General features: G+C 43.6%; 1 protein-coding gene across 3 annotated transcripts in view; it reads left to right on the top strand.

Moving 5' to 3' along the window:
* Window positions 1–21535, top strand: part of ABCA4 (ATP binding cassette subfamily A member 4) — a 132350-nt gene that overhangs the window by 20306 nt on the left and 90509 nt on the right. For all 3 annotated transcript variants that reach the window (XM_058716508.1, XM_058716510.1, XM_058716511.1), the window contains exons 6-11: window positions 2005–2202; window positions 15465–15554; window positions 17852–18092; window positions 19103–19242; window positions 19881–19997; window positions 20685–20882. In XM_058716508.1, the coding sequence (XP_058572491.1) occupies window positions 2005–2202; window positions 15465–15554; window positions 17852–18092; window positions 19103–19242; window positions 19881–19997; window positions 20685–20882 (984 nt within the window). The remainder of the gene's footprint in view (window positions 1–2004; window positions 2203–15464; window positions 15555–17851; window positions 18093–19102; window positions 19243–19880; window positions 19998–20684; window positions 20883–21535) is intronic.

The following is a 21535-nucleotide window of genomic DNA, read 5'->3' on the forward strand; positions in this document are numbered from 1 at the left end:
CCTTTCTTTGTCTTGCCCCCTTCCTCTTCCCTACTCAACAAGGAGCAAAGAGGTAGTGATAAAGCACAAGCTCTCGGTTCAAATCTCAGCATGGCGGCACAGTTAACTATGTGACCTCAGGCAAGTTAAATAACCACTCTGTGCCTCTGTGTCCTCATTTGTAAAATGGAGACAGTAAAGGTGCCTACCATATTTGATTGTTATGGGGGTCAAAAAATTAATATATGTAAAGCACTTAGAACAGTGCCTGGCACACAGTAAACGCTCCGTAAACCCTGGCTATTCTTAACACTTCCCTCTTCTGTGCTCTGGTTTCAGTGCATTCACTTTAGCACTTACCTGCTCTTTAAATGCCTGCATTTCCAGCTAACCGATAAACTCCTTGGAGAGCAGAAAACTCACCTTATTTTCTGTATCCCCAGTAACTGTTTTAGTCCCTGCAGAAAGGGACTCAGTGAAAGGGCATTGAATGGATGAGTCACTGAATGAAAGACTGAGCTGGAACCTCTGTGGTATCCCAGCTTTTCCACTAGCCTGCTGTGTAATTTTCTCAAGTCACCTAACCCCTCCTCCATCGCTTTTTTTCCCCTAGAACATTAGAGGTTTGGACAAAGTGAGCTCATTGATTCCCTCCACCTCAGAATGTTTTAGATGCTGGGATTAGGGTTGGGGGTGGGATTTTGCCTGGGGATAAGAAGCAGAGTGTGGGCAAAACAGAAAGTCTCTGTTGGAACATGCACCCAGTTACAGTCCCCTGAGTTTGATGGAGTCCACATCAACCCAATGTCAGCCATGACCTGTGCCTCATTTAGCGGGTGATGGGGTGGGGTGGAGGGATGTAAGTAGTAGAGCCTAAACCTGCCCTGCTCTCCTGCCCTGAGAACTGTGTAATCTGAAGGTTTGAGGAGACTACAGAGACCAGGGAAGCTCAGGAACCTGTTCACAATACCTGGGTGTCAGGAGTCCAAGACTCCAGGAGGCCAGTTAGTATCCTAGGTGGCCAAGGCTCCCTGGGCAGGGTTGAGGTCTCCTTGGTCTCTGAGGCCATCATGGGGACTGTGATTCAGGGTCCAAGAGTCACTGCCCATGAGCTCCACAGGAGCTGTAGGCTGTGGGCTATCCAGCAGTTAGGGTCACCAGATCAAACACAGGATATCCAAGTTAGTTTGAATTTCAGATAAACAAATGATTTTTTAGCGTAAGTATGTCCCATTTGGACTCTATTTGGAACATACTCATACTAAAATGTGCTCATGGTTTATCTGAAATCTAAATTTAACTGGGCATCCAGTATTTTTATTTGCTAAATCTATTGAGAAAGGAGAGAGGGGGTTGGTCTCTTGCCATCACTCTGAATGCATCCTAGCCACTCCCACTCCTCAGCTTCAGGGGAGTAGGTCCTGATGGTACCTTAGCATCATGCTAAGAACAGATCTCTCACATTTTAAGTGGCTCTCTGATAAAATGAGGCTTGGGAGCGTATAGTTTCCTGTGGCTGCTGTAACAAACCACCACAAACTTAGTGGCTTAAGACAACACAAATTTATTATGTTCTTGTTCTACAGGTCAGAAGTCTGAAAGTCAAGGTGTTGGCACGGCTACATTTCTTACTGGGGAATCTACAGGGAAATCCATTTCCAGTTTCCAATATTCCTTGGCTGGTGGCCTCCCCAGCAGTGGCTAGTCAAGTCTTTCTCATATCACATTATTTTGACATTGTGTCTTCTACCTCCTTCTTCCACTAGGTTTAAAACAAAAACAAAAACAAAACAAAACAAAGCAAAAAACCCTTGTGATTCCATTGGGTCCACCCAGATAATCCAAAATAATCTCCTAGTCTAAAAGTCAGCTAATTAGCAAGCCTTAATTCCACCTGCAATTCTAATTCCCCTTGCCCTACAACACAATGTATATACAGTTTCTGTCTGTTAGGACATGGACACCTTTGGGGTGGCTAGTATTTTCCTACAGGGAAGTTTCCAATTTTGCTTCTCTTGCCTGCAGTTTGCTCATGGAGTCCCAGACCTGACACTGAAGGACATCGCCTGCAGCGAGGCCCTCCTGGAGCGCTTCTTAATCTTTAGCCAGCGCCGTGGGGCACAGACAGTGCGTGATGCCATGTGCTCCCTCTCCCAGGGCACCCTCCAGTGGGTGGAAGACACTCTGTATGCCAACGTGGACTTCTTCAAGCTCTTCCGTGTGGTAAGGGAGGCATTTAGCGGCTTACCTCGTGGAAGGTAATTCCTGGGTGCAGTGGAGCCTGTCGCAGGTCATCAGGGACTCACAGATTGACAGTCAGGAGGGCTTGAGCCTGGTGTTCACAGTTCTTAAGGAAACTCCAGGCTCCAAAGACCTAAGGAATCTTGACTGATAATATATCTAGAGCAGTTGTCCAGGCACCCAGGAGTCACTGTTGGGTTCACCATTAGTTTTGTGGTTATGAGAGAACCATGGGTGGGGGAAGAATTACAGAGAGGGAGGGAGGCAAACCATAAGAGACTCCTAGGTACTGAGAACAAGCTGAGGGTTGATGGGGGGTTGGGGAGAGGGGAAACTGGGTGATGGGCATTGAGGAGGCACCTGTTGGGATGAGCGCTGGGTGTTGTATGGAAACCAATCTGACAATAAATTATATTTAATAAAAAAATTAAAAAAGTAAAAAAAAGTTATGTGGTTATGTAGTTACGTGGCTAGGTTCACCCTTAGTTATGGGGCAGGTCTGAGTCCACTCCAAATGTGGGACAAATCCTCTCTACCACTGCTAGCAGTGGTGGAAAGGAGAAGGCCTGGTTTGACTCCCTGCCCTACCATTTCATAAGATAGCTGACCTTTACTGGCCCCATTACTCATGTATAAAACAAATATAATACTGTATAGAATGTTAACAAGGGAGACATGGAAAAATAAATGTAAAGCATTTAATAAATTTCAACAAATGAGAGCTTCACACTCTGGGTCTGCTCTTGACCACAAAGGTTGCCTTTTCTGGGTAGAAAAGAGTAACAGAAAACTTCATAGTCTCAAAAATTTGGAAAGCCCTCAATTAGCTCAAACCTGTGTTCTAGAACTGCATCTCAGACACACTTCTTGGGACTTGATAATACCTCCTCTTTTGCTAGGAGGATGAGCAGGAATTATAAAAAGGAGGTGAAGAGCAGCAGTTCTCACACTTCAGAGTGTATGAAAATCATCAGGGCAGCTGGTAAAAGATGCAAGTTCCAAATTGCCATCCCCAGAGACTGATGCAGGAGATCTGGGCTGGGCCCAGAACCTGCCCTGTTACCTTAAGGGATTCCAGTGGACATCATTGCAGGCCGTGCTTTAAGAAACACTCAAAATTAGAATCCTTCAGAGAAGATGACATATATAATAATATAATAACTATATACAGTTATACATATAATTATATATAGTTATTATATATAACTTAATATAACTTAATAATTATATAGTTATATATAATAACTATATATATAGCTCATGTATATATAAACGTTTCTAGGATCCAATTGTGTTTTTTCTTGTGCCTACATTTAAAAACATTTTTTTTCAATTTTTGCTTATTTTTGAGAGAGAGAGACAGAGCATGAGCAGGAGAGGGGCAGAGAGAGAGGGAGACACAGAATCTGAAGCAAGCTCCAGGCTCTGAGCCATCAGCACAGAGCTTGATGTGGGACTCGAACTCATGAACGGTGAGATCATGACCTGAGCCAAAGTCAGACACTTAACAGACTGAGCCACCCAGGTGCCCCTCTTGTGCCTGCATTTTACTTTCTGAAACTGTGTTGTAGGAATACGTCAATCATGAGAACTTCGTAGAGGAATTTGTGTTTTGCCTTTTTATGGTTGCTCTCTCAAGTCTGAGAAAATCCACTCTCAGCTTGTCTTAAAAAGCAAGCTGAAAGCTTTTAAAAATAAAACAAAATAAAACAAGACCCCTCCATTTCTGGCAGAGTTTATACTTCATTCCTTTCGAAGTGTGACTCTCCCTTAGAATGTTACTGTACAATGTTCCCAGCTCCATCTCATCGGGTGGGTCTCCAGAGTGGTAAGAGGGGTCAGTACTTATGGATGCCATCACCACTGAGAGCCCAGGACCCCAGAAAGCTCTCTTGGCTCCCCATGCCGCAGGGAGAATTAAAGGCATGTGGTTCAAACTTCTCTGTCCAAAATTCCAAAGGGAGTCAATTTTAGACTCATTCCTTGGTTTGCTTTTAGAATCGGAAGAGGGAGTAAGGTGATAAAGATCCCTTATTCTGGACAGCTGAACACCAGCACAGCTAGGGACTAGTACCTGTGTTTGCAGAGGTGTTAAAGGGCCCTGGGCACCCAGGATCGTGAAATCCTCTGGTCACTAGAAAAAAGACAGGGTTATGCATCTCTTTTTGAAGTACCTTGGCTTCTGGAATAGGCAAATGTACCTTTAGGGCATGACCACCAATACTGGGAAAACAGCTTGTAGCAGGATAAAGGGGGACCTAGGCAAAACTTTCCATTAGGGACTGGAACCAAACTCAGGTCACTGGCTTCAGAACGACCAGAAAGTCTTTCCTTCTGTAAGTGCTAGAGTTCAGAAACCAGAGGAGAACTCTGGCTGGTCGTCCTCACTGACCTGAGACCTGTCCTGCGTGGTTGCTCACAACCTCTGTACATGTGTTCATGCACTCAAACCTGACCGGGTGCCTTCAAGGGGCTAGGCACTGTGCTGAGGCCAAGTCTCCAGCCGTGAGCCTTGAGCCATGAGCCCTCCCACCCTCACTGAGCTCTCAGCCTGAGATAAGCAAAAAGGTGTTAGAAAAACCAACACTGACAACATTTGGTCACTGTAGCAGTGGTTCCCAGCCTGGCTGCACATTGAACCACCTGGGGAACTTTTAAAAATTACCAATGCCTGGCTCCCACTCCCAGTGGGCCTTAGTGTTTTTAAAAGCTTCCCAGATCATTTCAATATCCAGCTGGGTTGAGAATCACTGACCTAGAACATAGAAGTTTGATTCCCAGGTTGAGAATCACTGACCTAGAACATAGGAGTTTGATTTACAGTCTCAGTTTCTGTAGATGAAGCATAATAATAGTATCCCAAATGCCACTAAGGCTTCAAAGCGCTTTCATTTGATCACCCATAAGACCAGGATGCTGTGGATCCCATCCTCCTTGCCATTCTTTTAACAAAGACAGCTCATAGCCCCAGAGACCCCCTGGAGGAAAAAAAACAAACTCAGCAGGAAGTGGGTCCCCAAGAGGACCCCCTACCAGCATTCTTCTTGCTCCTGCTCCTCTCTGTGGGGAAAGACGAGACCAAGACAGGACGCATGGAGTGCAAGCAAAGAAGACAAACACCCTGTCTGGTGCCCTTGAAATGTGCTTCTTCATTTGAAAAATGGATAGAGTGGCTAAACATTAAAAAATAATAATAACTAACAAGGAAACCCAAAAGAGATTGCAGGCATGAACACCAGAGTTTTGCTTTTACTGCTCCTGTACCTATCTTCTCAGTGTTTTCAGAAAAACAACCCTGAGGCAGCAGAGAAAGGCTCAGGGAAGACCCTCAGACCCTCTGAGACTGCCATCAGGGAAGCAGGGGCTGCTCCGAGGCCAAGGGTGGGGGCCACTCCGGGACTAGGCTGTTGTTGCAGCTGGTTGGCGGGCAGCCACGCTTAGCTGCAGCACGGGGGAATGCTGCACCTTCTGTTCTCCTGGGCTGTTTCTCATACGCGTGTCCGCCAGTGTGCAAATAAGGTTTTATTAAATGCCAAGTTAGTGCTCATTAACAAAGAAAGAGGGGCACTGTCAGCAAGCCGGTGTGACAATCCCCGCCCCGTGGTGTAAGGTGTGGGGGCGTGCGTTAGTGGGTGGGCGTGCAACCTCCAGACCCGGCGGTTCAGCTGAGGGAATCCGGGAGGAGGGTTTGGCCGTTAGCACCAACTGGGGCCAGCTGTGTTTTCCCTCGGCCCCTTGGAGATCAGAAGCCAGTGTTCTCATCCTCAAATAATCCCAACACGGTATCCGCGGCCTGACTCCCACCCGCCCGTCCCTATACGTACAGTCACGCACACCAAGCGCACGTGCCTGCCAGGGCGTGCGCACAGGCAGGCACGCGCACGCGCGCCTCAAGCCCAGGGACCTAGGTGGACTGTCAGGTGGCGGGATTTTTCTCTGAGGAGATTTAGGCCCTCCTGGTTTCAGCTGGGCGGAGATAGCTTGAAAGAGCTTGCCTTCACCTGCGGTCTTCTCGGGCTTGATGCCCCTAGCTGGAAAACCAGCAGCTCAGGCCTGGGCCCACGGTATCTGTATCAAGTAGCGTGCGCGCCAACGCTACCTGAAACGTTGCACACCTCGTAAAAAATGGTATGTCAGTTTCGGGTGAGGGGTTGGGACGTTTCCCATCAGATTTGGCCCAAGGCTTGCATGCCCCTCCTCCTCCTTCTCCTCCCTCTAAGGTCCTTCCTGTTTTCTCTCCGACTCTGCTGCACAGCTTTGAAATCTTGCTGAGAAGCAAATCTGTCCCTTCTGCTCTGAATGTTTATTTGTGGAAGTTCGGCAGGGGAACGGAGGCTGTGCCAAGACCTGCCACACTGCTGGGAAATCTGAATTTCCCTCCCTTCCCCCTTCTCAATGGATGTTGATGGAGGAAATTTGGCCTCACGGGCATTTTGGCCCCCGGTTTTCCCCTTTGCAATCGCTTTCAGTGTGGCACAGTTCAGTTTTCCTTACTTGCCCTCAGCCACTATTCTGTCAGTTTTTACTTTTCTGACTTCATTTCACCTATATCTCTTCCACTGTGGGGTAGCTGAACACTGATTGGAATGCGGAAGGACCCGGTCTTGGGGGGCTGACCGTATATGCGCCTTTCAATGTCCTGCTTTGTTCTTGGCTCTGCTCCCTAAGTTGCTGAATCGTGGGGAATAAATGTGGGTGGACTGCCCCATGTGAGGCGGCCATGGTTTCTGTTCTCTGGGATCTTTCATTGCAGTTTGTTAAATTCAACTTAGCGCATTTCAATTTTCAGATAATGGTGCTGTGTCACAATTCTCTGGAAAAGCCCCAGTCTCCAGGAATTTATAATGAGGTTCCGTTAATGACTTAACCTCATGATTTCCTCTCCCTCCCGATTCTGAATCTTTGGACTGACAACTTTCTCCCACTTCTGTGTGAGTTTTGGGAGGGAGGGAGAGAAAGGAGTGATACCCAGTGCCAGCAGCATGGGCGAGGGGCAGCAGCTGTTGGATGAAAATAAAATGATGTCAGAAATTAGGGTTTTTGCTTTTTTTGAAAATTATAAAGCTCACAGCAAGTATATTTGGTTTATAGCATTAGTATTTGTTCTGCCTGCATCTGTAAAACCATGTATCTATTACAATCAAAATCCACTGGGTGAATGGATTTCGGTAAAGAAATAAAGAGGAAATAAATAGGAAAGAGAAACATTAATGTACATTAAATGTGCATCTGGTCAATGGGCTTGATCGTTACTGGTCTACTTAGATTTCTTGTGGGCCCCAGGCATACAGGAGGCCAGAGTGTGTTTTCATGATACATGAGATGTTATTTTCATCAATTTAAAAGGAAAAAAATACTGAGAGGTCAAAATGAAAATCAGACACAAGAGGACCCCTGCGAAAGTTGCTCTTCTGATAACAGGTCCTGGGTCCTGGCCTTTGCTTAGCAGATACAGATTGAGCACCAATGTATTAGGGATCAGGTTCTCTCCAGGGTAAACTGGTTTTGAGAAGGATTTTGGCCTCAGATAGTTCTTAACCTTTTTATGAATTAGGACTACCTTTCAGAATCTGATAACAGCCCTAAACCTTTTCCCTAAAGAAAAAGAAGTTCACGTAGACACACAGGGTAGGAGTTCATGGAGTCTGTGAAGCCAGGCCCTAGGTTAAGAACTTTTGCATTAAAATTTCTTTCTTACCTACTATTAGTATATGTCCTTCCCTCAAGTGTCTCATAGTCACAGATTCTTCCTTAGCTCTCCTTATGAAGTAATCAGCTTCTCCCCTGAGCATGGGACGCAGTAGTGAGAGGACCAGAGGCTGGGCAGCCTGCTGGAGCACACACAGATCTGGGGGGTCAGGACACTGGGTCTTGGCTCTGGGTTGGCCCCTAACTTGCTGTCATTTAAGTGACAGTTTGCTTACTTGCTACACACTTGCTCCCCATTTGTAGAATCAAGATAATAAGACCTATGCTAGTTGTCTAATGTGATAGTGAAATTCACATTAGAGAAGAGATGGAAAAGCACTTTGAAACAAAGCATTTTTGCTCTTACCAAAGCAAGAATGCAGCCACTTTGCAGAGGCCCCGTTGCTCCCTTGTCATTGCTACACTCCCAGAAATGTTCTGCTCAAACACTTAGGTAGGACATTCTCCTTTCTCAGACCCCTCAGACTAGCAAGAGTCTGTCTCACGCATTGACCTTTCAACTGCCCTTAGATTCCACACTCAGTTTTGCTTTCATCAGCCACAAATATCGGGACTAAAGTCACAGCAGAGGAAAAAAGGCCTAGTTTCTTTGGAGCCAAACAAAGTCCCATCACTTGTCTGTTCACATACTCCAGAGCCCACCCTCTCATTCAGATGCTCTGTCCCTTCCAGTCTTGGGAGACAGCATGTCTCTGTGACCTCTCCTGGTAGAGACAGTTTGGCATTTCCCCCAACCCTGAGTGATTTAGTCTGAATTCTCCACTCATGACGCATTTCCTGGTACTCAGGGTGTCCCCTCCTGGTTGCCCCCTCACCACTGAAGCCTGCTTCCTCTCTTTTCATCTGATGCTTAACAACTGTCAGGTTGCAACAAACATACTTCAAATCCACATTCTCCCAGTTGCCCAGCAACAACTTCCCTCCTGGATAAATCTGGATTTCCTGTAGCAGCAGCCCAGGACTGAACACAGCAAGCCTGTACTGTCTATCCACAGCTTCATCTGCTTTTCACCTCTGTCTGGGTGCTTTCAAAACAGCAGTTCATCCTTCACTCCAGAACCTTCCACCAGTTCCCAAAGGCCATGTCATCCCTGTAAATACACTTTTAACCTGAGGCTACCTATTTACCCTTGTGTTAGACAGATCCTCAGCTTAGAAATAATACTGTTTTCCAGATGGTCTTTTTTGAATCGGAGAAAGTAAAACAAACAAAAATCTCAACTCACAAAAACATTCTTTTGTGTGTCGGCAGAGTGGTATCTGTTTGATTAATCTATTGGGTCTAAAGCATCAGCAAATATTGCTCAAACAAGATTTTTTTTTTTTTAGTAGCTAATATCCTTTATTCTTCCTTAGCAAAAAATAATATGTAGTCCCAAAGGACAGACATATTTCTTATCCCTTGAGAACCCAAACAGAAACCTAGTATAGAGTCTTTTTGGCTGCCAGCTAGGTCCTTCTATCCATTTCTTGAATACAGATCAAGGCCCAGGGATCCCCTCCCCCCACTCCCAGACCAACCACACATGATGGGAAATGATAGGGACATACCCTTTCCATAGCCCTGTTTATATATCCAGTCTTTCTAAGGAGGCCTAATCAGACCTTGAACTTGGGTTGACAGTGCTGAGCCCGGTTGTGACATGGAAGGGTTACTTGTTATTTGGGAAATTAAGAGAATGTGTTGGCATAGGAAGCAGTGGGGTGCGTGTGTGATTGAGAGACAGAGAGGGAGGATACTTGCCATTTTGGTCTCTGACCTTTTTTCCAGAAATGTTTTTACATTTCCATTCAAATAAACTTATAGTCTCTTCCGGTTCTTTTGGCAGGAACAATCCATGTGAATTTGAATAGATAATGGGGGAGGAAACCAAAGGAAGAGGAGATCCCTGGGAAAGTTATTTTATAATTTATGGCAACATCAGTCAGACAGTCGGTGACTAGATATGCATGGAGAGTTCTCTAGAGGGGGCAGGCACTGTTCTGAGATGTAAATGGTAAAAGAGATGTGAATACGAGACCCCCATCATTTACCATCTCCACTGGAAAGAGCTAGGACAAGAATTGCAGATATGGTATAAGCACATTACTGGAGCTTAGTAAATATATGAATAATGAATATTACTATTAGCAAGATCGAAAAAGAGAGTATTAACTAGATATAAAAATGCATCTCAAGCTGTTGTTCCTCCTGTCTCCTCTCCCCCAAATTCCTGGTCTTGTTCTTATCTGGCTATGTCTCTAGTCACTCTCTCTTCACATTCCTCCCTCCACCTGGAATTCCTGGCCCTCCCTTTCCATCCACAAACACTGTCCTCACCCTCAGGACCATCACCTTGTCTTCTTTCGAACAGTAACCTTTCCTGTCCCCAGGTGGAACTGACCACTCCTTTCCTGTAAGCCACCATTATATCTGTAGAGACATACGTCATGGAACCTAAAGCCTCAATATACTCTGTCTTTTTCCCACTAGATTATAGTTAATTTACTCATTAATTACTATAAAATATTTATTGAGCATCTGTTGTGCACCATGCCGTGAAGATACAAAATTAAAGCCTATCTTTATGCTTACTATGCTTTATGTTTACAGTATAGTGGAGAAACAGACACATTACAAATAATAGTAAACCAATATAAAAATGATAAATGAATGCCCTGAGAATTCTACTAGCAGCTAGGAGGAGCACCTAATTCATGGGGAAGGAAGGCTGAAAGAGCATGGTAGTGAGGGAAGGAAGACTTTCTGGAGAAGTCAAGGTGGTTTCAGATGAGTTGACAGTGGCCACTAGGAGTGGTGGTGAGAATGGGGTGGAATGGGATGGATTGGCCATTTTATTTATTAGGCTCTGAAGTGATAGGTGTAGCTTTGCAGAGGCCTACAAGAATGTTTGAGACTTGAAAATAAAAAAAAATTATGGCTCTGAAATACAAAGAAAAAGCTTTGAAACTGAAATTAATAAGCATTACATTGAATGTTTAAGGAAGATAATATTATTCAAGTTTAGTTAAATTTAGTATTCATAAAATTTAAAATTCAAAAGCTAGTTTGCAGTCCAACTTTACAAACATTCCTAAGTATTTGCAATGATTGCTAAGAAATCATATTGGATCATTCATTAAGTGAGCTACTCAAAGCTAAATAATTTCAAAAGCAAAATTCAGGGCCTTCAAAAGTGTATATGTAGAAATATATCTATATTGATATGTAGATATGACAGAGACACAGGTGCTTTTCACGTGTGCGTTGTTTGAATTTGATGCAGGATGGAGTTTTAAGACCAGACTATGCCTAGAACCTATGGAGGTAAAAGAGAGGGGATGGAGAAAAGATGTCCACTTATGTAAAACACAGCCTCCGATCATCCTCAGCCCACAGTCAAATGAGGAAAATAGACAACAAACTCACAAAGAAGGGGAAGTAATTAAAAACAGTTGGAGCTGGTGACTTACTGATGTCCAATCTTTTCGGACACATGAATGTGACAGTTCTTTATTTTCCATGCTCTGGGTTCCTAGCCCCTTTTGGGTTCCTTCTCATTACCTAGGACCTGGTTGCTTTATTTCTCTGCACTTAGGACTCTAGTCCTTGACTCCAGCTTCCTCCCATACCAGTTTTTCATATGTCCCTTGGCTACCCTCTTTGCAATCTGAGGGCTTATCCTGCCCACACTCAGACTGAGTACCAGTTCCTAGGTCTCTAGGCTGAGGATTTTGACAATGGAATGGGAATGGGTATGGATCAGTGATGACTTTTAGGCTTTTAGCTTTGGTAACAGGGCAGAAGTTGGTGCCACCAGATGAAGAAGTGTGCACAAGAGCAGAAGCTGGTCTGGGGATGGTGATGTGATTAGTTTAGGATGAGTTGGATCTGGGCAAAGGTCCAGCAGATGGTTGGGGGTAGAGGTTGGGAGTAGAAGTCATCAACAAAAAGGTAGCAGATTAAATGATGAGGGGAATGAAACTATCCAGAGAGAGTATGCAAAGTGAGAGGAGTGAGGCCACAGAGGCCCTCAGGAACCTCAGCACTGAAGAGAAGGTGGAGGCAGAAGAGCTCCTGGGAAAATCAGAGAAAAATCAGAGCAAACCAGAGAAGAGCAGTGTCACAGACATTGAGGAATGAAAAGGACATGATTAAAAGTGTTGAGAGAAGCAGAGAGGTCTGAAAACACAAGAATCAGAAGTATCTATTAGACGTAAAAACTAGGAAGAAACTGGGGATTTAGCTAGAATGTTATAGCATCTTGGTTGGATGGTGAGGATGGAAGACAGGAGTATTGGTGATGAATTGATGTCACTGAACATGGACTACTTTTCCAAGAAATTTGGGAATAGAGAGTGGAGGAAGGCAATTAGACTGTAGCTACCAGGGAATAAGGCATCAGAGGAAGTTCTCTCACGTGTGAGGATCTTGAGCACATATATGTGAGAATAGTGAAAGGAAAGCTGAAGATACATCAGTGAGATTCTTGAAGGTAAACTTAATTAAAGGGATAACTTTGTTTTGATCATTGTAATACCCGCCCCCCCACCCCCAGCACCTGGCACATAGCAGACAGTGTATTCCTATTTGTCAAATGTGTAATTATGTCACTTAGAAACTGTAACAGAATGCTGAAAAAAACAGTGGGTTTCATATTCTTTTCAAAGCAGAGTCCTGCAGTAGGTCATTCAGGAGTGATGTGGAGGCTCCACAAATTTTCCCAAGAACCCAGGCTCCTCTTCCATCTGCCACTCATCCCTAGCATGTGCTTGTCATCTGGTGATCTTGAGATGTCTGCTCTACCTCTCTCAGCACATCAGTGTTCCAGTGTTCCTCCTTCAAATGGCGTTCCCCAGGAGCCCCACTTCGTGACTTTTCCTGATACCATATTGGTCCAGTTTTGTCACATGATCACCCCATATACAAGGGAGGCTAGGCAGTGTAGTTTTTTTAAGCTAGGCATTATCACCATTAGCAAAATCAGATAGACCTACATATTAGGAAATGTAGAAAGAAGTCCAGCTCTATGGAAGAGAAGCAAGAGAGAAGGCTAGAGGGAGAGCCATGTACCAGTTCATGAGAGGCCATGTGTGTATAGCACTGATACTGACTCTTTCTCCTGGAGGCAGTAGGGAGCTATATAAGATCTTTGAGCAGGAGAGGTGACATGGTTGGATTGGCTTGTTAAGTAACTCAGGTTACAGTTTGGGGAATGCATTGGAAGGAAGGAATCTAGAAGTTAGCGTCCATCAGGAAGGCTATTCTGATGAAGTGTTCTGGGAGAGAGGCATGGAGAGCATGGGCAAAGGCAGTCCTAGTGAGGAAGAGAAAAAGGATAGGAGGGAGTATTTATTTAGTATTCATTTATTCAGCTATTTACTTATTTTTGCTTGTAAATAGCCTCTATTTTTAAAACTTTCTATTACAGAAACAAGTATAAAAGTTGACTAATATAATGAACTCCCATTTATCTGTCACACAGCTTCAACTATTTTCAACATTTGGCTGTTATTGTAATCTGTTCCTCACTTTTTTTTCCCCGATATCTTTTTTTTTTTTAATTTTTATTCTGAGAGAGAGAGAAAGAAGGGGCAGAGAGAGAGAGAGAGAGAGAGAGAGAGAGAGAAAATCCCAAGCAGGTTCCGCACCGACAGCACAGAGCCCCATGCAGGGCTTGAACCCATGAACCATGAGATGATGACCTGAGCCGAAATCAAGAGTTGGACACTCAACCACCTGAACCACCCAGGAGCCCCTCCCTGAAATCTTTTAAAGCAAATCACAGGCAACATATCATTTCACCCTTAGATACTTCCCTATGTATCTCTAACAGATGAAAACTTACTTGTTTTAACAAAACCACAATTCTGTGATCATACCCAACAAAACAATAATTCCTTAATATTATCTAATACCTGATCATGTTCACTTTCCCTCTGATTGTTGCGGTTGGTTTATTAGGTTCAGAATCAAAATAAGGTGCACACATGACATTTTATTGCTGTATCTCTTAGAGATCTCCTTTCATCTCTAATAGATCTTATTGGATGTACTTAGGAGGTGAATCAACAGGAGTTGGTGATAACTTGCCACTGGCATACATTTTTACCTGCTGGTTTCCTCCCTGCCTACTGTTCTCAGCCCCACCCTCCCATGGAATGAAAACAGGAATTAAAGTGCTTTGCCCAGCGTATGCTGAAACTATTTTCAAGGAGTTTGAAAAGAAGTCCTGGCAAGACCAATAGCTAGGCTCAGTGTGAAGGTTAAGGAGAGAAGATGCTTCTCAGTGGTGTAGTTCCAGTGGTGGCTTTGCTGCTGCTTCCTCTGGTAAATTGTTCTCCTGTCTGCTTTGTAGCTCTCAGAACAAAACCTTTCATTTTCCAGCTAGAAAATGAGCTAGAAATGCTGATGTTCCATGAGTGTGCCTATATTTATTCTCTAGTATCCAGGTCAGAGAGAATGCGAGGGCCCCTGTACCTACAGCAGGGAGAAGGGAGGGCAGGACCACTGCTTGAAATGGGAGGCTAGACTGCTCACACCCTAATTCCACCTGCTTCTCAGCTATGCCGTGGCTGAATCAGCCCACCCATCATTTAGGAGAACCACCTTGGCACATAAAAAGCTGAGGCTTGTGGCTTGTGGTCCACAGATATTTGAGTCAGATACTACACATTGATTTTGTTAAAAATGCAAAGCCCCTGCAGACATACTCAAGATGCACTTTGAAGACCACCATCTTAAAACTTAGAATTCATTCCTAAAAGACACAGGATCAGTGGTTCAATCAGTTCTGAAACTATAAAGAATGAAGCCATTCACTCAGGACTAGAACTTGGTTTCAGGAAAATGAATTTTTCAAATTGGGCTCAGGTTTGGAGCCAGCAAACTTGTGGGCTTCCACATTCCCCATATAGATGGAAAGTGGTGAATAGTTTTGTGTTGTCACATGGGCCTGGGATCACCAGAACACCGCCGTCAACTAGATAATCTGCAAGGAAACTTCTCTTCAAAGCTACAGCAGCAGCTTTAAAAGCAGGATGACATAACTAGCCAAATCTTCCATGTAAGAAAATAGTGTTGAACAGAGGAAGAGTCACAGCCTACTCGAAGGGCCACAAAGGGAGCAGAGACGCGAACAGTGCGGAAGCCTGAGAGTGTCTGCAGAGCCCAAGGTACACAGATGGGCACCTCTGCGCACAGCCTTCCCTTACAGTCCAGCAGCTGTGCTGTTTTTCTTCCTCCAGGAGGCCTGTTTGATGTTGCTAAACCAGCAATCAGAATTGCTTTGGCATATTTAATGTCACTGTGAAACTATTTGTGATTGGCTAGCTCAGCGGCATCACTCGGAATTGATTTTTCTCAATTAGATAAAACAAGTTTGCTTTTGAAAGTAATTTAGCAGAAGAGGTCCTGTGATGAAAAAAAAGGAGGAAATGTTTTTCAAGCATACAGGAGATCGGATAGCACCCATGTATATACATATAACCTATACATATATATGTATATACACATACTATAAACTTTTTATATATTTTTTTCCTATCAATCATAGCTTCCCACACTCCTGGACAGCAGTTCTCCAGGTATCAATCTGAGATCGTGGGGAAGAATATTATCTGTTATGTCATCAAGAATTCAAGAGGTAAGTAGCCTGATGATACTAATGATAATTTTATTATATCTTTCCACCATTTTACCACACTTACTATATCAAACAACTTAATTCTACCTTAGATCTGTTCAAGGAGAAGTACTGTTTGAACTTTCCATCTAGTAATTTCAAAGCACCTGTTCATCTCCTAAATTATCTGTGCTCCTAGGTTGGAGGCAAAAAGAAGGGAACCATGGTTCTGATTTCACACCTAGGAAGAAATGGCACCTTGTCTTGTGTGGCAGATTATCAGTGGATTTGCATTGAATCTAATTCCTTCCAGTATTGATGTGGTTCATCCTCTTATGCTTTTACAATTCACCTAAAATCTATACTGCTAATAGCAACAACATATACTTACAGACTGCTTACAGGCACTATTTTAAAGTGTCTTAAATATATTGACTCGTTCCATCATAAAATAATTGACATTTTTGTGTTTTGTGAAAGAAGTGCATGTTTTAATTAACATCTGTTTGCCCAAGCCTTTTCCATATAGGAATTGATTCTCCACTCAATAGATGAAAACTACTGGGGGCATAATAGTGAAGAGACAAGTATGATCACTGCCCTGTGAAACATGCAATCTAATGGGGAAGAGCAACGTAAAATAAACAGTTACCTTCAAGTGTGATTATGAAAGGGAGGCAAAAGCTGAAGTATGATTTTCGCCAAACATTTCTGCCTTCCAGTATTTCTCAGCTGACTTGGGCTTAGCCAACCTGGAAAATCGCATTGCGGAATCTGTCTGCATAAAACTAAGTTCATCCTGAGCAGGGTGTGAGTGCTGCTATGAGGGAAAGTTAGAGAAAGGTCCATTGTACTGATGGCCACCTGTTCTAGTGGGAGTCTCTGACATTCTTTTCTTCATAAGCATTTAAAAAATTCTTAGCAGTATAATAGGGTAGAAAATGGTAGAGAATGTGAAAAAAGTTCCCAAAACATATCAACACTCCTCATTCTGTGTGGGAGTCCCAGAAGTCTTCTTGCCTGTCTAGATAGCAAGTGTAAGCATTTCTGAACTGGGTTGCAGCAGATGGCTCAGTTTATATTAACTGATACTAGACCATTTGACCCCAGAACAGCCCCTTCATCTCCAAGTGCTTTGATTAAATGAGCAACATAATAATGATAATAACCTCTTTCAAGACTTATCATAAGACTTACTGTTGTCGAAGCAATTTGAGATTCCAACTTTATTATTGAAGCCTAGGCTGTGATTATAGGCATGACTCACAGCACTCAACAGTTTCAGAGGGCAAGTATTGGCATGTGGACAAAGACAGGGATGGCAGGTAAACATCACTTACTGAAGTAGGGGGAACTGTTTTAAGTCTCCTGTGATTTGAATCCTAATGTTTTCCTTCGTTTTTTTTTTTAATTCCCAAGTGCCTTTGGAAATTAGTAGTAAGTGTGTTTGGGGAATAAAAGCAGCATTGTTTTTATTTTGTATTTTCCCCTAAACCAAAGCCAGGTGGCATATGGAACCTGAGACTCTGACAACTCTGGCAACCGTCAACTTAGTTCTTAGCATTACAGATCTACCTTCAGAGGATAAGTCCAGCAAGGACCACAGGTACCCACAAGGAGAGGAGAAGACCACCAGCCTGTTCTTAGTCTGGTGCAGAATTTACAACGTGTTTTTCCAAGAATGGAGACTTGGTTCTATATTTGCTTGCATCTTAAGTCACACACACACACACACACACACACACACACACACACAGAAACTACAAACTACACTTTCAGGGAAATAGAAGAATTCACCTTTGATAAAATTAAGCTAATAAGAAGGTAATTTTCCAAATATAAGAAACTAAATTCTAAACTACTTAGCCAAAGAAATTTGCTGCGATCTTGCTTTTTTAGGACGCAACCATTGCTTTATCATTTTATTTCCATTTTTTTTCCAGTATCCCCATCTTGAGGGGTAACAGACTCCAAGAACTGGCTTGTAAAGAAATATTCTCTACATTTATCCAAGGACATATTACCAAGGAATTCAGATAATTCAGATACTGGAAAAAAGAAGTGTTAGGAAAATACATTGGAATTCACTCTTTGATTTTCTTTGAGCCTCATCCTAGTTTCCTTTTAGGCCCTGAGTAGATGGAAGAAGGTTTTTATTTCACAGCTAGATTAAGAATTGCTGAGAATATGTATGTTTTCTTCTCAATATGAAAGCTAAACGCATATGTGGAGGTCTCCCCAAACTTTGCAGCTCTGGCATCACAGTGATGATGATTCTAACTGCCTTAAAATAACCCGAAGCATTTGCCTTGCCTTAGTTCGTTCATCAACCGAGTGTTCAAGACTTGCTGTGGGTGACCAGGCCTCTCATGCAGGCTGGGGGTCCAGAGACCTTCACACAGCTGATGAGCATCCTGTCTGACCTCTTGTGTGGCTACCCAGAGGGAGGAGGCTCTCGAGTGTTCTCCTTCAACTGGTATGAAGACAATAACTATAAGGCCTTCCTAGGGATTGACTCCACAAGGAAAGATCCTGTCTATTCTTATGACAAAAGAACAAGTAAGTTTTCTGAGTCATGTGTATGTAAAATGGCATTTGATGTTGGTTAAGCTGATGGTTTAACACTTCCAGGGAACCCCAGTCCTGGGGTTAAGTTGGTTTTGTTAAGGGGCCCCAGGCAAAGGATCTTCTTCCAGAAAGTCCATTTCCCCTTGAAGGAAAGGGGCAATGCTCATAAAAACATTTTGGATATGAGCCAGGGCAAGAACTGAGACCCACTTGGAAGGGGAACAGAGGGGACATTTTCCACTGATCTGACTGAACTAGGGTTAAGTTCTGAAGAAGGGAAGAAAGATAAATGAGGAGGCAACCCAGAGTTACAAGCAAAGCTCAGGTCAGAAGGGCCCTGGCAAGTAAACACGGCTGCAGGATGTTTTTACAAACACAGTGCAGTGAAATTCTGTGTGTGCAGTACTGAGTTACGTTTCAAATGGCAGGTCCCTGGCAAGCCATCTTTCCCGTCTTTTATTATTTTGGGAGGGGGAGGCTTCTGTGGGGTACGGGAGGGTGGAGTGGGGAAGAAATACAACCGGGTGACCTTTTAGTTAAAAATTGAAAAGAGGCAGCAAGGCACGCACCAGAAGTAGCTGTGCCCTAAGATAGCCCACACGACAAATTAAGCAGCTATGTGGAGGGAAATTATTGAGACTAGAGCTGAGATTCCAAGGGGAGGCTTTGTTTGGCTTCTTGTCCCTTGCATGTGAGAATGGCATCTGTTCCTTGCTATAATCCCAGGCAGGCTTCTCAGCCTCCTTCTAAAGCAGAATAAACCACAGGGCAAACCCCATCCTTTGTTTCTCTGATGAGGCCCTTATTGAGATGCACTGTGGCATTTTGTTACTTACTAATGATGAGCTTGTTATTGGTGGGGTACAGCCTATTAATTTAGGTTATTTGTCAAATCCTCCAGCATAGAGTTGAATGAGACATGTGATTTGAACACACTAATGACTATGTTTAGCTCTGAGCAACTGGAGTTTCTTTAAAATCTGTCCCTTCTCTCCTGGCAGCGACCTTTTGTAATGCATTGATCCAGAGCCTGGAGTCAAACCCTCTCACCAAAATAGCCTGGAGGGCAGCAAAACCTTTGCTGATGGGAAAAATCCTCTTTACTCCAGATTCTCCTGCAGCTCGCAGAATACTGCAGAATGTAAGGTCCCAGCTGGTCTTGCCCTTTCTACCTTGGGCCTCCCAGAAGAATGAGAGAGTGAGGAAGAGCATGCGCGCCTGTGCACATGCACACAGGCAAATGCACACAGGCACTCAAGTACTCATATTCCTCTGGTAGCAAGCCTTATGTTTGTTTTTTGCTTAGTGGAGTCTTGGGTTCCTCCCCCATCCACAGTCATCATTGGAATGCTTTGTGCCAGAGTCACTGGCTGAGCCCTCCCTTCTCTACAAAACCTACAATGAGGTTTTCTTCCCCAGAGCCTGAATTTTATCTAATGGAAGGGATCACTGTTCTCTGAACCCTGGCTACCCAGGAACAAAGGGAAGAAGGGAGGAAGAGCATTTCCTCAGAGGGAGTCCAAATCTAGCTTTAATGAGGTTCTGAGACAATAGCATCATCAATATTACATGTATCTCTGAGATATTAAGAAACAGATTCTGTCATTGTAGAGGCTGGGAAGTAGCATATTTTTCTGGGAAATATCAGTAGACTGAGAAAATAAAGATGCTTCCTTGAAATCCTTTCTCAAACACTGAGGGTTTGTGACAGGAGCAGGGAAAGTAGAATAAAAAGTTCTCTCTCACTTTTTTCCTCTCTGTTCTTGTCTCTGGTTTTAGGCCAACTCAACTTTTGAGGAGCTGGAGCGCCTTAGGAAGTTGGTCAAAGCTTGGGAAGAAGTAGGCCCTCAGATCTGGTACTTCTTTGACAAGAGCACACAGATGACCATGATCAGAGTACGTATGGCAGGGGAAGGGGAGGAGAAGGGCCAAGAAAGTTCCATAAATTTCCTTTTCTCAGTAAGGGTTGATCTACTGGAGTTGGATTGAAATATAACAAGCATGGGCCAAAGGCACTAGTTCTGGAGTCACTGACTTTGGGTGGGAAATGTTTCTTAAAATCTGAGGGAAATGGTGCAAACTGCCACAACATCAGTGGCTTCCTGAAGTTTCTTGCTTTTATAGATTCACTTGAGGGCCTCAGATTCAAAGGATCATCTACCCAAGGGGCCAGCTCTGTAACTGCAAAGGTGGTTGTGTATGTCTGTCTGCTGTCGTTACCAACTTTGCAAAGCCAGGAGACCAGAGTCTTCTATAGCAGGGATAATTAAAAGAGAACAACAGCAACAACAACAACAAAAAAACCAACAACAACAAAAAGAAAGCTTCTGATATACCATTTTCCCTGTCATTCTTCCCAACCCCCAACATACACATTTTTCTTCTATACAGACCTGTGTATTTAAGGGAAATTGGATATAGATAGGTATGCCTTATCGTGGAATGAAACCCACTAGCTTTTTAGGGAGGTTTAAAGCCTATCCCTATTCATTAAAAATTGGAAATGGCCTGAAACAAGGCCAGAGATCCTATGGAATCTCTAAGTAATATAATAATAATGTAATAATATTGCTTCCTCCCAAGGACACCCTGCAGAACCCAACAGTGAAAGACTTCTTGAATAGTCAGCTTGATGAGGAAGGTATTACTGTAGAAACTGTGCTGAACTTCCTGTATAAGGGTCCTCAAGAGAATCAGGCTGATGACGTGGCCAACTTTGACTGGAGGGATGTATTTAACGTCACTGATCGCACCCTACGCCTGGCTAGTAGATATCTGGAGGTAAGGCATCTCATTTTCCTCATTGATGAACCAGGAATTCTCACAGTTCCCAAACAGAGATGGATCCTGTTCTCTAATAGCTTTTGCACACTTGAAACAGTTCCCTTTTTACATCTCCTACCTCCTGATGGCTCCCTGACTCCACCCTGGCTGCTCCTCCTCCCTTGTAGCCTATACCATAGTTGTGCTTGTCCTCAGCCCTCTCTTGTCTGCCATAGCTTCGTTCATCATTGGCCTCAAGTTCTGAGGTCCCACTGCTTTGTAGAAACTCTCACCCCCAGGTTCTACAGGCACATCAGACTCAATATATCCCAAAACAGATTTTCCTCCCATAAAATCTGTCCTCCTCTAGCATTTCCTACCCTGATCCCTGTCCTCAGCGTTATTCCTTTTTTTTTTCTTACAATAGGAACGATTTTCATTTTTTTCCTTCTATAATTAATTAGTTTATTTTTTAAAATTTACATCCAAGGTAGTTAACATATAGTGTAATAATGATTTCAGGAGTAGAATTTAGTGACTCGTCACTTACATGTAACACCCAGTGCTTCTCCCAACAAGTGCCTTCCTTTATGCCCCTCGCCCATTTAGCCCATTCCCCACCCAACACCCCTCCAGCAACCCTCAGTTTGTTCTCTGTATTTAAAAGTCTC

This window comes from Neofelis nebulosa, chromosome 2 (genome assembly GCF_028018385.1).
Source record: "Neofelis nebulosa isolate mNeoNeb1 chromosome 2, mNeoNeb1.pri, whole genome shotgun sequence".
In the NCBI taxonomy this organism is placed as follows: Eukaryota; Metazoa; Chordata; class Mammalia; order Carnivora; family Felidae; genus Neofelis; species Neofelis nebulosa.